Below are 20,748 nucleotides of genomic sequence, written 5' to 3'. Positions count from 1 at the left end.
CAGGGTGTGACTGCAAGTCAGGCAGGTAAAGGGAACCAGCAGTCAGGAACTCAGGAGCCTCAGCCCTTGACCCTGTCCAACAGGTATGAGGCACTTGCTCCCTGTGTGGATGGCGAACAGGGCTGCAGGAAGGATGAGTCAGCTGACCAAGGCACCATGGTTCAGCAGGCCATTCAAGGGGAGGGAGTAAATAGGCAAGTTGTAGTTGTAGGGGATTATATTATCAGGGGGATAGATAGTATTCTTTGTGAGCAGGATAAAGAGTCCCGCGTGGTGTGTTGCCTGCCCGGTGCTAGGGTGCGGGACATCTCTGACCGGCTTGAAAGGATACTGGAGAGGGAGGGGGAGGATCCAGTTGTTGTGGTCCATGTCGGTACCAACAACATAGGCAAGTCTAGGAAAGAGGGCCTGTTTAGAGATTATAAAGAGCTAGGATTCAAATTAAAAAACAGGTCCTGAAGGGTCATAATCTCCGGATTACTGCCCGAGCCATGTGCAAATTGGCATAGGGAGGCAAGAATAAAGGAAGTTAACATGTGGCTGAAAGAGTGGTGTGGGAAAGAGGGGTTCCTTTTCATGGCATCAGTTTTGGGACAGGGGGGACCTATACCGTTGGGATGGTCTCCACCTGAACCGAGCTGGAACCAGTGTTCTGGCGAAAAGAGTAAATAGGGTGGTCAATAGGACTTTAAACTAAAGACTGGGGGGGGGGGAAGGGAAAGTCAGGGAACCAAGAGGTGAAGTAATCAGTGGGAAGCGTAGCTGCTTAGGAATACAAAAAAACACGAACAGACAAAACTCAAGAGTGGTTACGATTGTCCCCAACCCACAAAATATGACACAGTGTCTGGAAAGGCTCAGTAAACCAAGGTCCACCACACTAAGAAAACAAAAAGGGACGGTCAATAGAGAATTAAAGGTGCTTTATTTAAATGCGCGCAGTGTACGGAACAAGGTAGATGAGCTTGTGGCCCAGATTGTGACTGGCAGGTATGATGTGGTAGGCATCACAGAGACATGGTTGCAGGGGGTTCAGGACTGGCATTTAAACATCCAGGGATTCACAACCTATCGAAAAGACAGAGAGGTGGGCAGAGGGGGCGGGGTTGTCTTGTTAATTAGGAATGAAATTAAATCAATAGCACTAAACGACATAGGGCCAGATGATGTGGAGTCTGTGTGGGTAGAGTTGAGGAACCACAAAGGTAAAAAAACCATAATGGGAGTTATGTACAGGCCTCCTAACAGTGGTCAGGACCAGGGGCACAAAATGCACCACGAAATAGAAAGCGCATGTCAGGAAGACAAGGTCACAGTGATCATGGGGGACTTCAATATGCAGGTGGACTGGGTAAATAATGCTGTCAGTGGACCCAAGGAAAGGGAATTCATTGAATGTTTACAGGAGGGCTTTTTGGAACAGCTTGTGATGGAGCCCACGAGGGAACAGGCCATTCTGGACTTAGTGTTATGTAATGAGCCAGACTTGATTAAAGATCTTAAAGTAAGGGAGCACTTAGGAGGCAGTGATCATAATATGGTCGAATTCAATCTCCAATTTGAAAGAAAGAAGGTAGAATCAGATGTAAAGGTGTTACAGTTAAATAAAGGTAACTACAGGGGCATGAGGGAGGAACTGACGAAAATCGACTGGGAGCAGAGCCTAGTGGGAAAGACAGTAGAACAGCAATGGCAGGAGTTTCTGGGAGTAATTGAGGACACAGTACAGAGGTTCATCCCAAAGAAAAGAAAGGTTATCAGAGGGGGGGATTAGGCAGCCATGGCTGACAAAGGAAGTTAGGGAATGCATCAAAGCAAAAGAGAAAGCCTATTATGTGGCAAAGAGTAGTGGGAAGTCAGAAGATTGGGAAGGCTACAAAAACAAACAGAGGATAACAAAGAGAGAAATAAGGAAAGAGAGGATCAAATATGAAGGTAGGCTAGCCAGTAACATTAGGAATGATAGTAAAAGTTTCTTTAAATACATTAAAAACAAACGGGAGGCAAAAGTTGACATTGGGCCGCTCCAAAATGACGCTGGTAATTTTGTGATGGGAGACAAGGAAATAGCTGAGGAACTAAATAAGTACTTTGTGTCAGTCTTCACAGGAGAAGACATGAGTAATATCTCAACAATTCCAGAGAGTCAGGGGGCAGAGTTGAATATGGTAGCCATCACAAAGGAGAAAGTGCTAGAGAAACTAAGAGGTCTAAAAATTGATAAATCTCCAGGCCCAGATGGGCTACATCCTAGAGTTCAAAAGGAGATAGTTGAAGAAATAGTGGAGGCGTTAGTTATGATCTTTCAAAAGTCACTGGAGTCAGGGGAAGTCCCAGAGGATTGGAAAATCGCTGTTGTAACCCCCCTGTTCAAGAAGGGAACAAGGAAAAAGATGGAAAATTATAGGCCAATTAGCCTAACCTCGGTTGTTGGCAAGATTCTAGAATCCATTGTTAAGGATGAGATTTCTAAATTCTTGGAAGTGCAGGGTCGGATTAGGACAAGTCAGCATGGATTTTGTAGGGGGAGGTCGTGCCTGACAAACCTGTTAGAGTTCTTTGAAGAGATAACAAATAGGTTAGACCAAGGAGAGCCAATGGATGTTATCTATGTTGACTTCCAAAAGGCCTTTGATAAGGTGCCTCACGGGAGACTGCTGAGTAAAATAAGGGTCCATGGTATTCGAGGCAAGGTACTACCATGGATTGACGATTGGCTGTCAGACAGAAGGCAGAGAGTTGGGATAAAAGGTTATTTTTCGGAATGGCAACCGGTGACGAGTGGTGTCCCGCAAGGTTCAGTGTTGGGGCCACAGCTGTTCTCTTTATATATTAACGATCTAGATGACGGGACTGAGGGCATTCTGGCTAAGTTTGCCGATGATACAAAGATAGGTGGAGGGGCAGGTAGTATGGAGGAGGTGGGGAGGCTGCAGAAAGATTTAGACAGTTTAGGAGAGTGGTCCAAGAAATGGCTGATGAAATTCAACGTGGGCAAGTGCGAGGTTTTGCACTTTGGAAAAAAGAATAGAGGCATGGACTATTTTCTAAACGGTGACAAAATTCATAATGCTGAAGTGCAAAGGGACTTGGGAGTCCTAGTCCAGGATTCTCTAAAGGTAAACTTGCAGGTTGAGTCCGTAATTAAGAAAGCAAATGCAATGTTGTCATTCATCTCAAGAGGCTTGGAATATAAAAGCAGGGATGTACTTCTGAAGCTTTATAAAGCATTAGTTAGGCCCCATTTAGAATCCTGTGAGCAATTTTGGGCCCCACACCTCAGGAAAGACATACTGGCACTGGAGCGGGTCCAGCGGAGATTCACACGGATGATCCCAGGAATGGTAGGCCTAACATACGATGAACGTCTGAGGACCCTGGGATTATATTCATTGGAGTTTAGGAGGATGAGGGGAGATCTAATAGAAACTTACAAGATAATGAATGGCTTAGATAGGGTGGACGTGGGGAAGTTGTTTCCATTAGCAGGGGAGACTAGGACCCGGGGGCACAGCCTTAGAATAAAAGGGAGTCACTTTAGAACAGAGATGAGGAGAAATTTCTTCAGCCAGAGAGTGGTGGGTCTGTGGAATTCATTGCCACAGAGGGCGGTGAAGGCCGGGACGTTGAGTGTCTTTAAGACAGACGTTGATAAATTCTTGATTTCTCGAGGAATTAAGGGCTATGGAGAGAGAGCGGGTAAATGGAGTTGAAATCAGTCATGATTGAATGGCGGAGTGGACTCGATGGGCCGAATGGCCTTACTTCCGCTCCTAGGTCTTATGGTCTTAAGTTTAAACACAATGTTTCTAATTATCTACTCCCCAGAAATCATACCAAAAACTCATCAGGCCTCCTTGACATTTTAATTGCACTTTCTGCAGCCACAATGTCTGACTGTCTTTCAAACCGGGATTTTTGATCAATATTTACTGCAGCCAATGCGTATAATACAATATGTACAGCAACTTGTTACATTCACCACATAGATACGATGAAGTTACAAACTCAGAGCTGTCTCAATGCTTGAAGATAGGAACAAGGATAGTCCATTCAACCAGCTCCACCAATCAGTTAGATGGTGGTTGATCATGTAGCTCAATGCCACTTTCCCCATATCCTTTGATGTCGTTAGAATGTAGAAATCTATTGATTGTTGTTTTGAACATGCTCAATGATTGAGCTTCTACAACCCTCTGGGTAGAGAATCATAAAGGATCTCCATCCTCTGATTAAAGAAATCACCTTCTCAGCTCAGTCCGAAATGGCCAGCCCCTTACCCAGAGACTACATCCCCCCTCTGCTCAGTCCGAAATGGCCAGCCCCTTACCCAGAGACTACATCCCCCCTCTGCTCAGTCCGAAATGGCCAGCCCCTTACCCAGAGACTACATCCCCCCCTGCTCAGTCCGAAATGACCAGCCCCTTACCCAGAGACTACATCCCCCCTCTGCTCAGTCCGAAATGGCCAGCCCCTTACCCAGAGACTACATCCCCCCCTGCTCAGTCCGAAATGACCAGCCCCTTACCCAGAGACTACATCCCCCCTCTGCTCAGTCCGAAATGGCCAGCCCCTTACCCAGAGACTACATCCCTTGGGTCTAGACTCACTTATCTACATCCACCCTCTCATGCCCTGGAAACATTTTGTAAGTTTCCTTCTACACACGGTTCTGTCCAACACTGACCAGGTCATGTGTGGGTCATGTGTTGTCTTATTTTAAATTAGTTTTTTAGGCGGGAACAGGAAGTCGACCCGCGGACGTCTGGGAAGACCCTCACCAATAAATTCTGGTGGAGAGGAAACCCGAGACACTACACGTGTAGTGTCTCCCACCCGCCCTCCTCCTCTAACCTAATAATAAAACCCATTGGTCTGAGGTAAGTACCATATTTTATTATATTATTATTATTTTTTATAAAAATTTAATTTAGTTGTTAGCCAGATCTTGGTAGAAAGTTAGAGGAATGGCAGGGAAGGGAGTGCAATGTTCCTCCTGCAGGATGTTTGAGGTGAGGGATGCAGTTAGTGTCCCTGCTGATTTTACCTGCAGGAAGTGCTGCCATCTCCAGCTCCTCCAAGACCGAGTTAGGGAACTGGAGCTGGAGTTGGAAGAACTTTGGATCATTCGGGAGGCAGAAGGGGGTCATAGATAGCAGCTTCAGGGAATTAGTTACACCAAAGATTGGAGATAGGTGGGTAACTGTAAGAGGGACTGGGAAAAAACAGTCAGTGCAGGGATCCCCTGCGGTCGTTCCCCTGAGAAACAAGTATACCGCTTTGGATACTTGTGGGGGGGGGGACTTACCAGGGGTAAGCCATGGGGTACGGGCCTCTGGCACGGAGTCTGTCCCTGTTGCTCAGAAGAGAAAGGGGGAGAGGAGCAGAGCATTAGTAATTGGGGACTTTATAGTCAGGGGCACAGATAGGAGATTTTGTGGGAGCGTGAGAGACTCACGTTTGGTATGTTGCCTCCCAGGTGCAAGGGTACGTGATGTCTCGGATCGTGTTTTCCGGGTCCTTAGGGGGGAGGGGGAGCAGCCCTAAGTCGTGGTCCACATTGGCACCAACGACATAGGTAGGAAAGGGGACAAGGATGTCAGGCAGGCTTTCAGGGAGCTAGGATGGAAGCTCAGAACTAGAACAAACAGGGTTGTTATCTCTGGGTTGTTGCCCGTGCCACGTGATAGTGAGATGAGGAATAGGGAGAGAGAGCATTTAAACACGTGGCTACAGGGATGGTGCAGGCGGGAGGGATTCAGATTTTTGGATAACTGGGGCTCTTTCTGGGGAAGGTGGGACCTCTACAGACAGGATGGTCTACATCTGAACCTGAGGGGCACAAATATCCTGGGGGGGAGATTTGTTAGTGCTCTTTGGGGGGGTTTAAACTAATGCAGCAGGGGCATGGGAACCTGGATTGTAGTTTTAGGGTAAGGGAGAATGAGAGTATCGAGGTCAGGAGCACAGATTTGACGTCGCAGGAGGGGGCCTGTGTTCAGGTAGGTGGTTTGAAGTGTGTCTACTTCAATGCCAGGAGTATACGAAACAAGGTAGGGGAACTGGCAGCGTGGGTTGGTACCTGGGACTTCGATGTTGTGGCCATTTCGGAGACATGGATAGAGCAGGGACAGGAATGGATGTTGCAGGTTCCGGGGTTTAGGTGTTTTAGTAAGCTCAGAGAAGGAGGCAAAAGAGGGGGAGGTATGGCGCTGCTAGTCAAGAGCAGTATTACGGTGGCGGAGAGGATGCTAGATGGGGACTCTTCTTCCGAGGTAGTATGGGCTGAAGTTAGAAACAGGAAAGGAGAGGTCACCCTGTTGGGAGTTTTTTATAGGCCCCCTAATAGTTCTAGGGATGTAGAGGAAAGGATGGCGAAGATGATTCTGGATATGAGCGAAAGTAACAGGGTAGTTATTATGGGAGACTTTAACTTTCCAAATATTGACTGGAAAAGATATAGTTCGAGTACAATAGATGTGTCGTTTTTTGTACAGTGTGTGCAGGAGGGTTTCCTGAAACAATATGTTGACAGGCCAACAAGAGGCGAGGCCACGTTGGATTTGGTTTTGGGTAATGAACCAGGCCAGGTGTTGGATTTGGAGGTAGGAGAGCACTTTGGGGACAGTGACCACAATTCGGTGACGTTTACGTTAATGATGGAAAGGGATAAGTATACACCGCAGGGCAAGAGTTATAGCTGGGGGAAGGGCAATTATGATGCCATTAGACGTGACTTGGGGGGGATAAGGTGGAGAAGTAGGCTGCAAGTGTTGGGCACACTGGATAAGTGGGGCTTGTTCAAGGATCAGCTACTGCGTGTTCTTGATAAGTATGTACCGGTCAGACAGGGAGGAAGACGTCGAGCGAGGGAACCGTGGTTTACCAAGGAAGTGGAATCTCTTGTTAAGAGGAAGAAGGAGGCCTATGTGAAGATGAGGTGTGAAGTTTCAGTTGGGGCGATGGATAGTTACAAGGTAGCGAGGAAGGATCTAAAGAGAGAGCAAAGACGAGCAAGGAGGGGACATGAGAAGTATTTGGCAGGAAGGATCAAGGAAAACCCAAAAGCTTTCTATAGGTATGTCAGGAATAAGCGAATGACTAGGGAAAGAGTAGGACCAGTCAAGGACAGGGATGGGAAATTGTGTGTGGAGTCTGAAGAGATAGGCGAGATACTAAATGAATATTTTTCGTCAGTATTCACTCAGGAAAAAGATAATGTTGTGGAGGAGAATGCTGAGCCCCAGGCTAATAGAATAGATGGCATTGAGGTACAGCCTCACGTCTGTAGTGGGTAAAGTCTTGGAGGGGATTATAAGAGACAAGATTTATAATCATCTAGATAGGAATAATATGATCAGGGATAGTCAGCATGGCTTTGTGAAGGGTAGGTCATGCCTCACAAACCTTATTGAGTTCTTTGAGAAGGTGACTGAACAGGTAGACGAGGGTAGAGCAGTTGATGTGGTGTATATGGATTTCAGCAAAGCGTTTGATCAGGTTCCCCACGGTAGGCTATTGCAAAAAATACGGAGGCTGGGGATTGAGGGTGATTTAGAGATGTGGATCAGAAATTGGCTAGCTGAAAGAAGACAGAGGGTGGTGGTTGATGGGAAATGTTCAGAATGGAGTACAGTCACAAGTGGAGTACCACAAGGATCTGTTCTGGGGCCGTTGCTGTTTGTCATTTTTATCAATGACCTAGAGGAAGGCGCAGAAGGGTGGGTGAGTAAATTTGCAGACGATACCAAAGTCGGTGGTATTGTCGATAGTGTGGAAGGATGTAGCAGGTTACAGAGGGATATAGATAAGCTGCAGAGCTGGGCTGAGAGGTGGCAAATGGAGTTTAATGTAGAGAAGTGTGAGGTGATTCACTTTGGAAGGAATAACAGGAATGCGGAATATTTGGCTAATGGTAAAGTTCTTGAAAGTGTGGATGAGCAGAGGGATCTAGGTGTCCATGTACATAGATCCCTGAAAGTTGCCACCCAGGTTGATAGGGTTGTGAAGAAGGCCTATGGAGTGTTGGCCTTTATTGGTAGAGGGATTGAGTTCCGGAGTCGGGAGGTCATGTTGCAGCTGTACAGAACTCTGGTACGGCCGCATTTGGAGTATTGCGTACAGTTCTGGTCACCGCATTATAGGAAGGACGTGGAGGCTTTGGAGCGGGTGCAGAGGAGATTTACCAGGATGTTGCCTGGTATGGAGGGAAAATCTTATGAGGAAAGGCTGATGGACTTGAGGTTGTTTTCGGTGGAGAGAAGAAGGTTAAGAGGAGACTTAATAGAGGCATACAAAATGATCAGGGGGTTGGATAGGGTGGACAGTGAGAGCCTTCTCCCGCGGATGGATATGGCTGGCACGAGGGGACATAACTTTAAACTGAGGGGTAATAGATATAGGACAGAGGTCAGAGGTAGGTTCTTTACGCAAAGAGTAGTGAGGCCGTGGAATGCCCTACCTGCTACAGTAGTGAACTCGCCAACATTGAGGGCATTTAAAAGTTTATTGGATAAACATATGGATGATAATGGCATAGTGTAGGTTAGATGGCTTTTGTTTCGGTGCAACATCGTGGGCCGAAGGGCCTGTACTGCGCTGTATTGTTCTATGTTCTATGTTCTATTACTGTTTGGATGGTACTGTACTGAGTCCCGCGTTCACCTTTATGTGCCAGACCTAGAGTGTTGTGTGCAGTTCTGGAATCCACATTACAGGAGGGATGTGATATCCACTGGAAAGGGAGCAGAGGAGATTTACCAGGATGTTGTCCGGGCTGGAGAGTGTTAGTTATGAAGAGAGATTGGATAGACTGGGGTTGTTTTCCTTGGAGCAGAGAGACTGAGGGGGGACAGGATTGAAATGTATAAAATTATGAGGGGTACAGATAGAGGAGACAGGAAGGAACTTTTCCCCTTAGTGGAGGGGTCAATGACCAGGGGACAGAGATTTAAGGTGAGGGACAGGAGGTTTCGAGGGGATGTGAGGAAAAACCTTTCACCCAGAGGGGGGTGGGAGTCTGGAACTCACTGCCTGAAAGGTGGATGCAGAGACCGTTAGGAAGTATTTAGATGTGCTCTTGCGATCCCAGGGCAGATAAGGCTGTGGGAAAAGTGCTGGAAAATGGTATTAAAGGGCAGCACGGCGGCGCAGTGGTTAGCACGGTTGCCTCACAGCGCCGAGGTCCCAGGTTCGATCTCGGCTCTGGGTCACTGTCCATGTGGAGTTTGCACATTCTCCCCGTGTCTGCGTGGGTTTCGCCCCGACAACAAAGATGTGCAGGGTAGGTGGATTGGCCACACTAAATTGGAAAAAATTAATTGGGTGCTCTAAATTTATTTTAAAAAAGAAAATGGGATTAGAATGGTTAGAAGATAGAACATTACAGCGCAGTACAGGCCCTTCGGTTAGTACATTCGGTTAGAACATTACAGCGCAGTACAGGCCCTTCGGTTAGGACATTCGGTTAGAACATTACAGCGCAGTACAGGCCCTTCGGCCCTCGGTGTGGTTAGGTGGTTGATTTTTGACTGGCGCAAATACGATGGGGCGAAGGGCCTTTTCTGTGCTGTATGATTCTAAGATCCCTTATACTACAGAGACTTGGCTCAAAACCTGCATCAAACAATGCTGCGTACACGGAGTTGAGGAACGATATGGAGGTATGGAGCTTATTGCAGCATCAAGCAAAGTCTGGTGTAGATTAAAATTGTAAAACAGATCAAGATTCACCAACATTCAGGTGAAGAAATTTGTCCTCATCTCAGTTCCAAATGATCCTGCTCCTTGCCATGAGACTGTGTCCTCTGGGTATGTCAACAAGGTGGTTAATGAGGCACCTGAACAGTGTGCCTGAGAAGCATTAGAGAGGGTGGAGAAAAGATTCACTAAAATGGCTCCAGGGATCAGGGACTTCAGTTATGTGGATAGATTGGAGAAGATCGATGGATCTCCTTCAAGAAGGTTGAGAGAAGATTTGATAGAGGTGTTAAAAATCGTGAGAGGTCGAAGCAGGGTAGAGAAATGGTCCTCATGGCGAGCGAGGACACAGATTTAAAGCAATTGACAAAGAACCAATACAATTTACAGTGCAGAAGGAGGCCATTCAGCCCATCGAGTCTGCATCGGCTCTTTGAAGGAGCACCCTACCCAAGCCCACACCTCCACCCTATCTCCATCACCCAGTAACCCCACCCAACACTAAGGGCAATTTTGGACACTAAGGGCAATTTAGCATGACCAATCCACCTAACCTGCACATCTTTGGACTGTGGGAGGAAACCGGAGCACCCGGAGGAAACCCACGCACACACGGGGAGAACGTGCAGAATCCGCACAGACAGTGACCCAAGCCGGGAATCGAACCTGGGACCCTGGAGCTGTGAAGCAATTGTGCAAACAACTATGCTACCGAGCTGCAATGATAACATGAGGACTACCTAGCTGATGCAGTGAGAGTTTAGGGTCAGAAATTAATGATCTATTGTGTGTTAGTGGCAGCGTCAACTGTGCTTTCATAAAGGAATTGGATAAGGACCCGAAGGTGAAGCAACAGCATGATGCGACCATCAATTCACACGAAACCAGGAGTAGAAGTAAACTGTGGCTTTAATCAACTAGAACAGTGCTTGCCTGCAACTGATCTGTTAGTGGGAGCTGCCTACAGGTCGACTGCTCTTATACCTCCCTTCAAGGGGAGGAGCCAGGGGCGGAGCCCACTCAGGCCCCAACATGCTACATCATAGGTAATACCTTACAATGGTCCATAGGTGGAGCCCACATGGGCAATAGCGTAATACAGATATGTACATGGTGAATTGTTACATCAATACATTCACCACATTCACCCCCTGTTAAAAAAATGAAGTCCGGCGGGGGTGAAGGGTTCATAAGTTCATCAAGTCCGGCGCACGGATTGTGCGCTGTGATCGCCGAAGCTCTGGTATCGCAGCTGGCCCGGGCGTCGAACTCAGCCGTGCTGGCATCGGTAGTGAGGGCGGCGGTGCGGGCACAGACGTGGACTCCGGGAGCATGTCTTCTGGGGCTTCATTCCTGTGGGTCAGTAAAGGGGGAATGGAGGGCGGGATGGGGTGCGGGTGCCATGTAGGGGCGGGGCGCTGGTCAGCGTAGGTTGGGCGGGGTAAGATGGGGTGGCGGTGGTAGTAGAACCTGCGGGTGCCAGGTCCCGGAGGGAGACTGTATCCTGGCGGCCGTCGGGGTGTTCGATGTATGCGTACTGGGGGTTGGAGTGTAGGAGCTGGACTCTCTCGACCAGGGTGTAGGACTTATGGCTCCTGACGTGTTTGCGGAGCAGGACGGGCCCCGGTCAGGGTGGAAGCGAGGCCCCTGAGGTGGATTTCCTGGGGAAAACAAACAGGCGGTCATGAAGGGTCTACTTTGTGGCCGTGCAAAGGAGGGACCTAACAGAGTGGAGCGCGTCGGTGAGGACCTCCTGCCAGTGGGGATCTGGGAGATTCCTAGACCGTAGGGCCAGGAGGACGGTCTTCCAGACTGTCGCGTTCTACCTCTCAACCTCCCCATTTCCCCGGGGGTTATAACTAGTAGTCCTGCTCGAGGCGATGCCCTTGCTGAGCAGGTACTGACACAGTTCGTTGCTCATGAACGAGGAGCCCCGGTCACTGTGAACATAAGTGGGGAAACCAAACAGGGTGAAGACACTGTGCAGGGCTTCAATGACGGTGGCGACGGTCATGTCGGGGCAGGGGATTGCAAAGGGGAAGCGGGAGAACTCGTCAATGACGTTGCGGTTTGGCGGAGGGGAGGGACCCTTTGAAATCGATACTGAGGCGCTCAAAGGGCCGGGATGCCTTTACCAGGTGGGCCTTATCCGGTCGGTAGAAGTGCGGTTTACACTCCGCGCCGATCTGGCAGTCCCTGGTCATGGCCTCGGTGGAGTAGGGCAGGTTGCGGGCCTTGATGTAGTGGAGAAGCCGGGTGACCCCCGGGTGGCAGAGGTCATCGTGGATAGCACGTAGTCGGTCATCTTGCGCACTGGCGCACGTGCCGCGGGACAGGGCATCTGGGGGTATGTTGAGCTTCCCAGGACGATACACTATATTGTAATTATAGGTGGAGAGTTCGATCCTCCACCTCAAGATCTTATCGTTCTTGATCTTGCCCCGCAGCGCATTATCGAACGAACATGAAGGCTACCGATCGCTGGTCGGTGACGGAGGTAAACCTCCTACCAGCGAGGTAGTGCCTCCAGTGCCGCACGGCTTCCCCGATGGCTTGGGCTTCCTTTTCGACTGAGGAGTGTCGAATTTCGGAGGTGGTGAGGATTCGTGAAAAAAACGGTACTGGCCTGCCTGATTGAGGGTAGCGGCGAGGGCGACCTCTGTTGCGTCGATCTCCACCTGGAAGGGGACGGACTCGTCCACCGCGCACATTGCAGCTTTGGCGGTATCCCCCTTAATGCAGCTGAAGGCCTGGCGGGCCTCAGCCGCCAGTGGGAAGATGGTGGCCTTGATTAGTGGGCGGGCTTTGTCCGCAAAGTTGGGGACCCACTGGGCGTAATACGAAAAGAACCCGAGGCACCTTTTCAGGGCCTTGGGGCAGTGGGGAAGAGGGAGTTGCAGGAGGGGGCGCATGCGGTCAGGATCGGGCCCTGGGACCCCGTTTTTCACAACGTAGCCGAGGATGGCTAGTCTGGTTGTGCGGAAAACGCATTTCTCCTTGTTATAAGTGAGATTAAGGGTTCGGGCGGTTTGGAGAAATCTCTGGAGGTTGGCATCATGGTTCTGCTGATCATGGCCGCAGATGGTGACATTGTCCAATTACGGAAATGTGGCCCGCAGCCCGTACTGTCCACCATTCGGTCCGTCGTTCTTTGGAACACCGAAACCCCGTTCGTGACGCCAAAGGGGACCCGGAGGGAGTGGAAGAGGCGGCCGTCTGCCTCAAAAGCCATGTAGTGGCGATCCTCCGGGCGGATTGGGAGCTGGTGGTACGCAGACTTCAGATCCACCGTGAAGAACACACGGTAGTGCGCGATCTGATTAACCATATCCGCTATCCGGGGGAGGGGGTACCGATTTGTGGTTTGGCTGTAATCGACAACCATCCGGTTCTTTTCCCCGATCCTGACGACCCCACCTGAGCTCTCCAGGGGCCATTGCTGCCTCGATGATTCCCTCCCGCAAGAGTCGCTGGACCTCGGACCGGATAAAAGTCCTGTCCTGGATACTGTACCGCCTGCTTCTGGTGGCAACTGGTTTGCAGTCGGTGGTGAGATTTGCGAAGAGCGGGGGAGGGTCGACATTTAGGGTCGCGAGGCTACATACGGTGAGTGGGGGTAGGGACCCGCCGAACTTCAGGGTTAGGATCCTGAGGTTACATTGGAAATCCAGTCCCAATAGAAGAGGAGCGCAGAGGTCGGGGAGCACATATAATTTAAAGTTGCCGTACTCCACGCCCTGTATTGCGAGGGTTGCGGTCGTGCACCCCCGGACCGGCACCGAGTGCGGCCCGGAGGCGAGGGAGATGGTTTGATGCGCCGGGAAGATTGGGAGCAAGCAGCGTCTTACCATGTCTGAATAAATGAAGCTCTCCGTGCTCCCGGAGTCGAAGAGGCAGGGCGTTTCGTGTCCGTTTACCCAGACCGTCATCACCGAGCTCGGGAGGTGTTTGGGTCGCGACTGGTCCAGGGTGACCGCGCTGAGTTGCGGGTAGTCGGCGTGGTCGGAGGTGCTGGGGCGGTTAAAAGATGGCGGCCCCCGTCGGCCGTACGTGTCGAGCGGTGAGGCAGATGGCGCCCAAGATGGCGGCCCCCATGAATCACACGTGGCGGCCCCCGTGAGTCTCACACGCTGTGCGGGCTGGAAGAAGGCTGCCCCCACGGACAACACGAGGCCGATGATGCGTCCGGGGGGGGGGGGCGGAGCCGGCAGACACGCTGCCACACTGCGGGATCTGCGGCCCTGTGAGTCTGAGGGTCGGGCCTGTGATTTAGAGTTTCTGGACCTGGCCAGGCAAACTTTAGCAAAATGTCCTTTTCTCCCGCAGCCGCTGCAGTTCGTGGGCCGGGCAGCGCCGCCGGGGGTGTTGAGACTGGCCGCAAAAATAACAGGGTAACCCCACATGGTGGGCGGGTAGCCGCACGGCACAGGCCTCGGGTACTCTATGGTCAAGGGTCCACGAGGGGATCGCGTGATCGGACGGGAACGCGTTCAGGCTTTGGAACGCTACTTCCAGAGAGGAGGCTAATGTTACTGTCTCTTCCAGGTCTAGGGCACCCTTTTCAAGTAGGCGCTGTCTCACGTAGTTGGACCTGACTCCAGCCACGTAGGTGTCCCGGACGGCAAGGTCCATATGTTGAGTGGCCGTAACGGCCTGGTAATTGCAGCTTCGTGCAAGGACTTTTAGGTCGCGTAGGTACTCTTCCAGCGATTCCCCGGGACACTGGCGGCAAGTGGTGAGGAGATGCCGCGCATATACTTCATTCACGGGCCTTACGTAGAGGCGCTCTAGCATCGCGAGGGCGTCTGCGTAGGAGGAGGCTTCCTCGAGTTGAACAGAGATTCGATGGCTCACCCGGGCGTGGAGGAGACGCAGCTTCTGAACGTCGGTGAAGGAAGGGGAGGAGGAGGCGGCGAGGGGGAGGCGGCGGGGGGGAGACGGCGAGGGGGAGGCGGCGAGGGGGAGGCGGCGAGGTAGGCCTTGAAACTTGCTGCTGGGAGGTAAGTCAACCTTTAATAGCACTTGTCTTTGCAGGGGCAGGCCAGTTGATTTCGGCGGGAGTGGAGCTGGCTGGTTAGTCAATTTCAGCAGGATCTTTTTTTTAAAATTAGTTTTTTAGGCGGGAACAGGAAGTCGACCCGCGGACGTCTGGGAAGACCCTCACCAATAAATTCTGGTGGAGAGGAAACCCGAGACACTACACGTGTAGTGTCTCCCACCCGCCCTCCTCCTCTAACCTAATAATAAAACCCATTGGTCTGAGGTAAGTACCATATTTTATTATATTATTATTATTTTTTATAAAAATTTAATTTAGTTGTTAGCCAGATCTTGGTAGAAAGTTAGAGGAATGGCAGGGAAGGGAGTGCAATGTTCCTCCTGCAGGATGTTTGAGGTGAGGGATGCAGTTAGTGTCCCTGCTGATTTTACCTGCAGGAAGTGCTGCCATCTCCAGCTCCTCCAAGACCGAGTTAGGGAACTGGAGCTGGAGTTGGAAGAACTTCGGATCATTCGGGAGGCAGAAGGGGTCATAGATAGCAGCTTCAGGGAATTAGTTACACCAAAGATTGGAGATAGGTGGGTAACTGTAAGAGGGACTGGGAAAAAGCAGTCAGTGCAGCGGTCGTTCCCCTGAGAAACAAGTATACCGCTTTGGATACTTGTGGGGGGGATGACTTACCAGGGGTAAGCCATGGGGTACGGGCCACTGGCACGGAGTCTGTCCCTGTTGCTCAGAAGGGAAGGGGGGAGAGGAGCAGAGCATTAGTAATTGGGGACTCTATAGTCAGGGGCACAGATAGGAGATTTTGTGGGAGCGTGAGAGACTCACGTTTTGTATGTTGCCTCCCAGGTGCAAGGGTACGTGATGTCTCAGATCATGTTTTCCGGGTCCTTAGGGGGGAGGGGGAGCAGCCCCAAGTCGTGGTCCACATTGGCACTAACGACATAGGTAGGAAAGGGGACAAGGATGTCCGGCAGGCTTTCAGGGAGCTAGGATGGAAGCTCAGAACTAGAACAAACAGAGTTGTTATCTCTGGGTTGTTGCCCGTGCCACGTGATAGTGAGATGAGGAATAGGGAGAGAGAGCATTTAAACACGTGGCTACAGGGATGGTGCAGGCGGGAGGGATTCAGATTTCTGGATAACTGGGGCTCTTTCTGGGGAAGGTGGGACCTCTAACGACAGGATGGTCTACATCTGAACCTGAGGGGCACAAATATCCTGGGGGGGAGATTTGTTAGTGCTCTTTGGGGGGGTTTAAACTAATGCAGCAGGGGCATGGGAACCTGGATTGTAGTTTTAGGGTAAGGGAGAATGAGAGTATAAATGTCAGGAGCACAGATTTGACGTCGCAGGAGGGGGCCTGTGTTCAGGTAGGTGGTTTGAAGTGTGTCTACTTCAATGCCAGGAGTATACGAAACAAGGTAGGGGAACTGGCAGCATGGGTTGGTACCTGGGACTTCGATGTTGTGGCCATTTCGGAGACATGGATAGAGCAGGGTCAGGAATGGATGTTGCAGGTTCCGGGGTTTAGGTGTTTTAGTAAGCTCAGAGAAGGAGGCAAAAGAGGGGGAGGTGTGGCGCTGCTAGTCAAGAGCAGTATTACGGTGGCGGAGAGGATGCTAGATGGGGACTCTTCTTCCGAGGTAGTATGGGCTGAAGTTAGAAACAGGAAAGGAGAGGTCACCCTGTTGGGAGTTTTTTATAGGCCTCCTAATAGTTCTAGGGATGTAGAGGAAAGGATGGCGAAGATGATTCTGGATATGAGCGAAAGTAACAGGGTAGTTATTATGGGAGACTTTAACTTTCCAAATATTGACTGGAAAAGATATAGATGGGTCGTTTTTTGTACAGTGTGTGCAGGAGGGTTTCCTGAAACAATATGTTGACAGGCCAACAAGAGGCGAGGCCACGTTGGATTTGGTTTTGGGTAATGAACCAGGCCAGGTGTTGGATTTGGAGGTAGGAGAGCACTTTGGGGACAGTGACCACAATTCGGTGACGTTTACGTTAATGATGGAAAGGGATAAGTATACACCGCAGGGCAAGCGTTATAGCTGGGGGAAGGGCAATTATGATGCCATTAGACGTGACTTGGGGGGGATAAGGTGGAGAAGTAGGCTGCAAGTGTTGGGCACACTGGATAAGTGGGGCTTGTTCAAGGATCAGCTACTGCGTGTTCTTGATAAGTATGTACCGGTCAGACAGGGAGGAAGGCGTCGAGCGAGGGAACCGTGGTTTACCAAGGAAGTGGAATCTCTTGTTAAGAGGAAGAAGGAGGCCTATGTGAAGATGAAGTGTGAAGTTTAGGTTGGGGCGATGGATAGTTACAAGGTAGCGAGGAAGGATCTAAAGAGAGAGCTAAGACGAGCAAGGAGGGGACATGAGAAGTATTTGGCAGGAAGGATCAAGGAAAACCCAAAAGCTTTCTATAGGTATATCAGGAATAAGCGAATGACTAGGGAAAGAGTAGGACCAGTCAAGGACAGGGATGGGAAATTGTGTGTGGAGTCTGAAGAGTAGGCGAGATACTAAATGAATATTTTTCGTCAATATTCACTCAGGAAAAAGATAATGTTGTGGAGGAGAATGCTGAGCCCCAGGCTAATAGAATAGATGGCATTGAGGTATGTAGGGAAGAGGTGTTGGCAATTCTGGACAGGCTGAAAATAGATAAGTCCCCGGGACCTGATGGGATTTATCCTAGGATTCTCTGGGAGGCCAGGGAAGAGATTGCTGGACCTTTGGCGTTGATTTTTATGTCATCATTGGCTACAGGAATAGTGCCAGAGGACTGTAGGACAGCAAATGTGGTCCCTTTGTTCAAAAAGGGGAACAGAGACAACCCCGGCAACTATAGACCGGTGAGCCTCACGTCTGTAGTGGGTAAAGTCTTGGAGGGGATTATAAGAGACAAGATTTATAATCATCTAGATAGGAATAATATGATCAGGGATAGTCAGCATGGCTTTGTGAAGGGTAGGTCATGCCTCACAAACATTATCGAGTTCTTCGAGAAGGTGACTGAACAGGTAGACGAGGGTAGAGCAGTTGATGTGGTGTATATGGATTTCAGCAAAGCGTTTGATAAGGTTCCCCACGGTAGGCTATTGCAAAAAATACGGAGGCTGGGGATTGAGGGTGATTTAGAGATGTGGATCAGAAATTGGCTAGCTGAAAGAAGACAGAGGGTGGTGGTTGATGGGAAATGTTCAGAATGGAGTACAGTCACAAGTGGAGTACCACAAGGATCTGTTCTGGGGCCGTTGCTGTTTGTCATTTTTATCAATGACCTAGAGGAAGGCGCAGAAGGGTGGGTGAGTAAATTTGCAGACGATACTAAAGTCGGTGGTGTTGTCGATAGTGTGGAAGGATGTAGCAGTAGCAGGTTACAGAGGGATATAGATAAGCTGCAGAGCTGGGCTGAGAGGTGGCAAATGGAGTTTAATGTAGAGAAGTGTGAGGTGATTCACTTTGGAAGGAATAACAGGAATGCGGAATATTTGGCTAATGGTAAAGTTCTTGAAAGTGTGGATGAGCAGAGGGATCTAGGTGTCCATGTACATAGATCCCTGAATGTTGCCACCCAGGTTGATAGGGTTGTGAAGAAGGCCTATGGAGTGTTGGCCTTTATTGGTAGAGGGATTGAGTTCCGGAGTCGGGAGGTCATGTTGCAGCTGTACAGAACTCTGGTACGGCCGCATTTGGAGTATTGCGTACAGTTCTGGTCACCGCATTATAGGAAGGACGCGGAGGCTTTGGAGCGGGTGCAGAGGAGATTTACCAGGATGTTGCCTGGTATGGAGGGAAAATCTTATGAGGAAAGGCTGATGGACTTGAGGTTGTTTTCGTTGGAGAGAAGAAGGTTAAGAGGAGACTTAATAGAGGCATACAAAATGATCAGGGGGTTGGATAGGGTGGACAGTGAGAGCCTTCTCCCGCGGATGGAAATGGCTGGCACGAGGGGACATAACTTTAAACTGAGGGGTAATAGATATAGGACAGAGGTCAGAGGTAGGTTCTTTACGCAAAGAGTAGTGAGGCCGTGGAATGCCCTACCTGCTACAGTAGTGAACTCGCCAACATTGAGGGCATTTAAAAGTTTATTGGATAAACATATGGATGATAATGGCATAGTGTAGGTTAGATGGCTTTTGTTTCGGTGCAACATCGTGGGCCGAAGGGCCTGTACTGCGCTGTGTTGTTCTATGTTCTATGTCTATGTTCTATGAAACAGCGGAACCAGTGCGAAAAAATCTCTTACGCCTCCGCGGTCTGCGGATCGAATTCCAGTTGGTCAGGTTTGAGGGCCGATTCCATAGTGGCGTTGCAGTTGATTAAATTGATGCGACCATCAATTCACACGAAACCAGGAGTAGAAGTAAACTGTGGCTTTAATCAACTAGAACAGTGCTTGCCTGCGACTGATCTGTTAGTGGGAGCCACCTACAGGTCGACTGCTCTTATACCTCCCCTCAAGGGGAGGAGCCAGGGGCGGAGCCCACACAGGCCCCAACATGCTACATCATAGGTAATACCTTACAATGGTCCATAGGTGGAGCCCACATGGGCAACAGCGTAATACAGATATGTGCATGGTAAATTGTTACATCAATACATTCACCACACAGCCGAGCCTCAGGGAAGGTCTGGGGGAGTGAGAATCTCCTCAGAGAGGCAGTATGATAGGCTGCGTGGCTTTCTGTGCTAAAACTATTCTTATTCAGTGATTATAAATGTGACTCTACTTCCCTTTTCTGATGATTCCAGGTGGAAGTGATGCTTGTCAGGGAGATTCTGGAGGACCAATGGTGGCTCGGGACACAGAAACCAAGCGCTGGTTCCTGGCGGGCACGGTTTCGTGGGGAGACGGTTGTGGAGAGGACAACAGATATGGAGTTTATTCCAACGTCAGGAAAAGTTTGGAGTGGATCAAAAACGTAACAAATATCAAGAACTTTTGATAGCTTTAAGGCCCTGAGGATGTCCAAAATATTTCAGAAAGATAATGTTTTGTGTGATTTTTACTCCAGGTTTGGGTGAGTTTCTGTCGAAGAATCTGTTGTAAATATTTTGTTCTTTTGGGTAAATTATCTAATTTATAATATCGAAAAGCAGCAACACATTTCTGTAAAAGTGATTACAATGATCAGAAATATTCACCAATGTGTGAATCTGTCCTTTTAATAAAGAACGTCTTTCAGCGTTATTTTATCTCCTGACTTTTCATGGCAATTCTTCCCCTGAACAATCACCGACACCAGCTCCCACGGCCCACTTCCTGCCAACATGTCCCCATCCACTAAAACAGGGATAGCAGAGCAAAGGGATAACAGGCAAAGGAAGTACCTACATTCCTCTGCACAAGTCAGGAGAAGAGGTACAGCCACATCACAGGAAGGGACAGGGTGGGGAAGTCATTTTTTAAACTCATTTTTTGCTCATCGCTCGACCAGCATTTGTTGTCCATCCCGAATTGCCTGTCAGAAGATGGTGGTGAGCTGCCTTTTTGAACCACTGCAGACCATGTGTGTCGGTACACCCACTGTGCTGTTAGCGAGGGAGATAAATAAAAACAAGAACAATACAGCACAGGAACAGGCCCTTCAGCCCTCCCTGCCTGTACCCATCATGACACCACCCTTTGCCAAAAGTCTTTTGAACACCGTTAATGTACCTGCTTCCACAACCTCCCCTGGCAACGTGTTCCAGGCACTCACCACCCTCTGTGTAAAAAACCTGCCTCGCACATCCCCTCTAAACCTTGCCCATGCACCTTAAACCTATGCCCCCTGGTGACTGACCCCTCCACCCTGGGAAAGAGTGCCTGCCCATCCACTCTATCCATGCCCCTCATTATCTTGTAGACCTCTATCAGGTCACCCCTCAACCTCTGTCGTTCTAATAAAAACAGTCCGAGTCTATTCAGCCTCTCCGGATAGCTAACACCCTCCAGACCAGGCAACATCCTGGTAAACCTCCTCTGCAGCCTCTCCAAAGCCTCCACATCCTTCTGGTAGTGTAGCGACCAGAATTGTGCGCAATATT

General features: G+C 49.7%; 1 protein-coding gene across 1 annotated transcript in view; it reads left to right on the top strand.

Moving 5' to 3' along the window:
- The window catches only part of masp1 (MBL associated serine protease 1), a 537,426-nt gene extending 517,537 nt beyond the window's left edge, over window positions 1-19,889 (top strand). Inside the window, exon 15 of the mRNA XM_072473624.1 lies at window positions 19,471-19,889. Coding sequence (XP_072329725.1) covers window positions 19,471-19,664 — 194 coding nt within the window. The 3' untranslated portion in view covers window positions 19,665-19,889. The remainder of the gene's footprint in view (window positions 1-19,470) is intronic.
- The last annotated feature ends 859 nt before the right edge of the window (window positions 19,890-20,748 follow it).

The sequence above is a fragment of the Scyliorhinus torazame genome, chromosome 14 (genome assembly GCF_047496885.1).
Source record: "Scyliorhinus torazame isolate Kashiwa2021f chromosome 14, sScyTor2.1, whole genome shotgun sequence".
Taxonomy (NCBI): Eukaryota; Metazoa; Chordata; class Chondrichthyes; order Carcharhiniformes; family Scyliorhinidae; genus Scyliorhinus; species Scyliorhinus torazame.
Note: the sequence above shows the minus strand (reverse complement) of the source record. Positions and strands in the feature narration are given on the sequence as shown.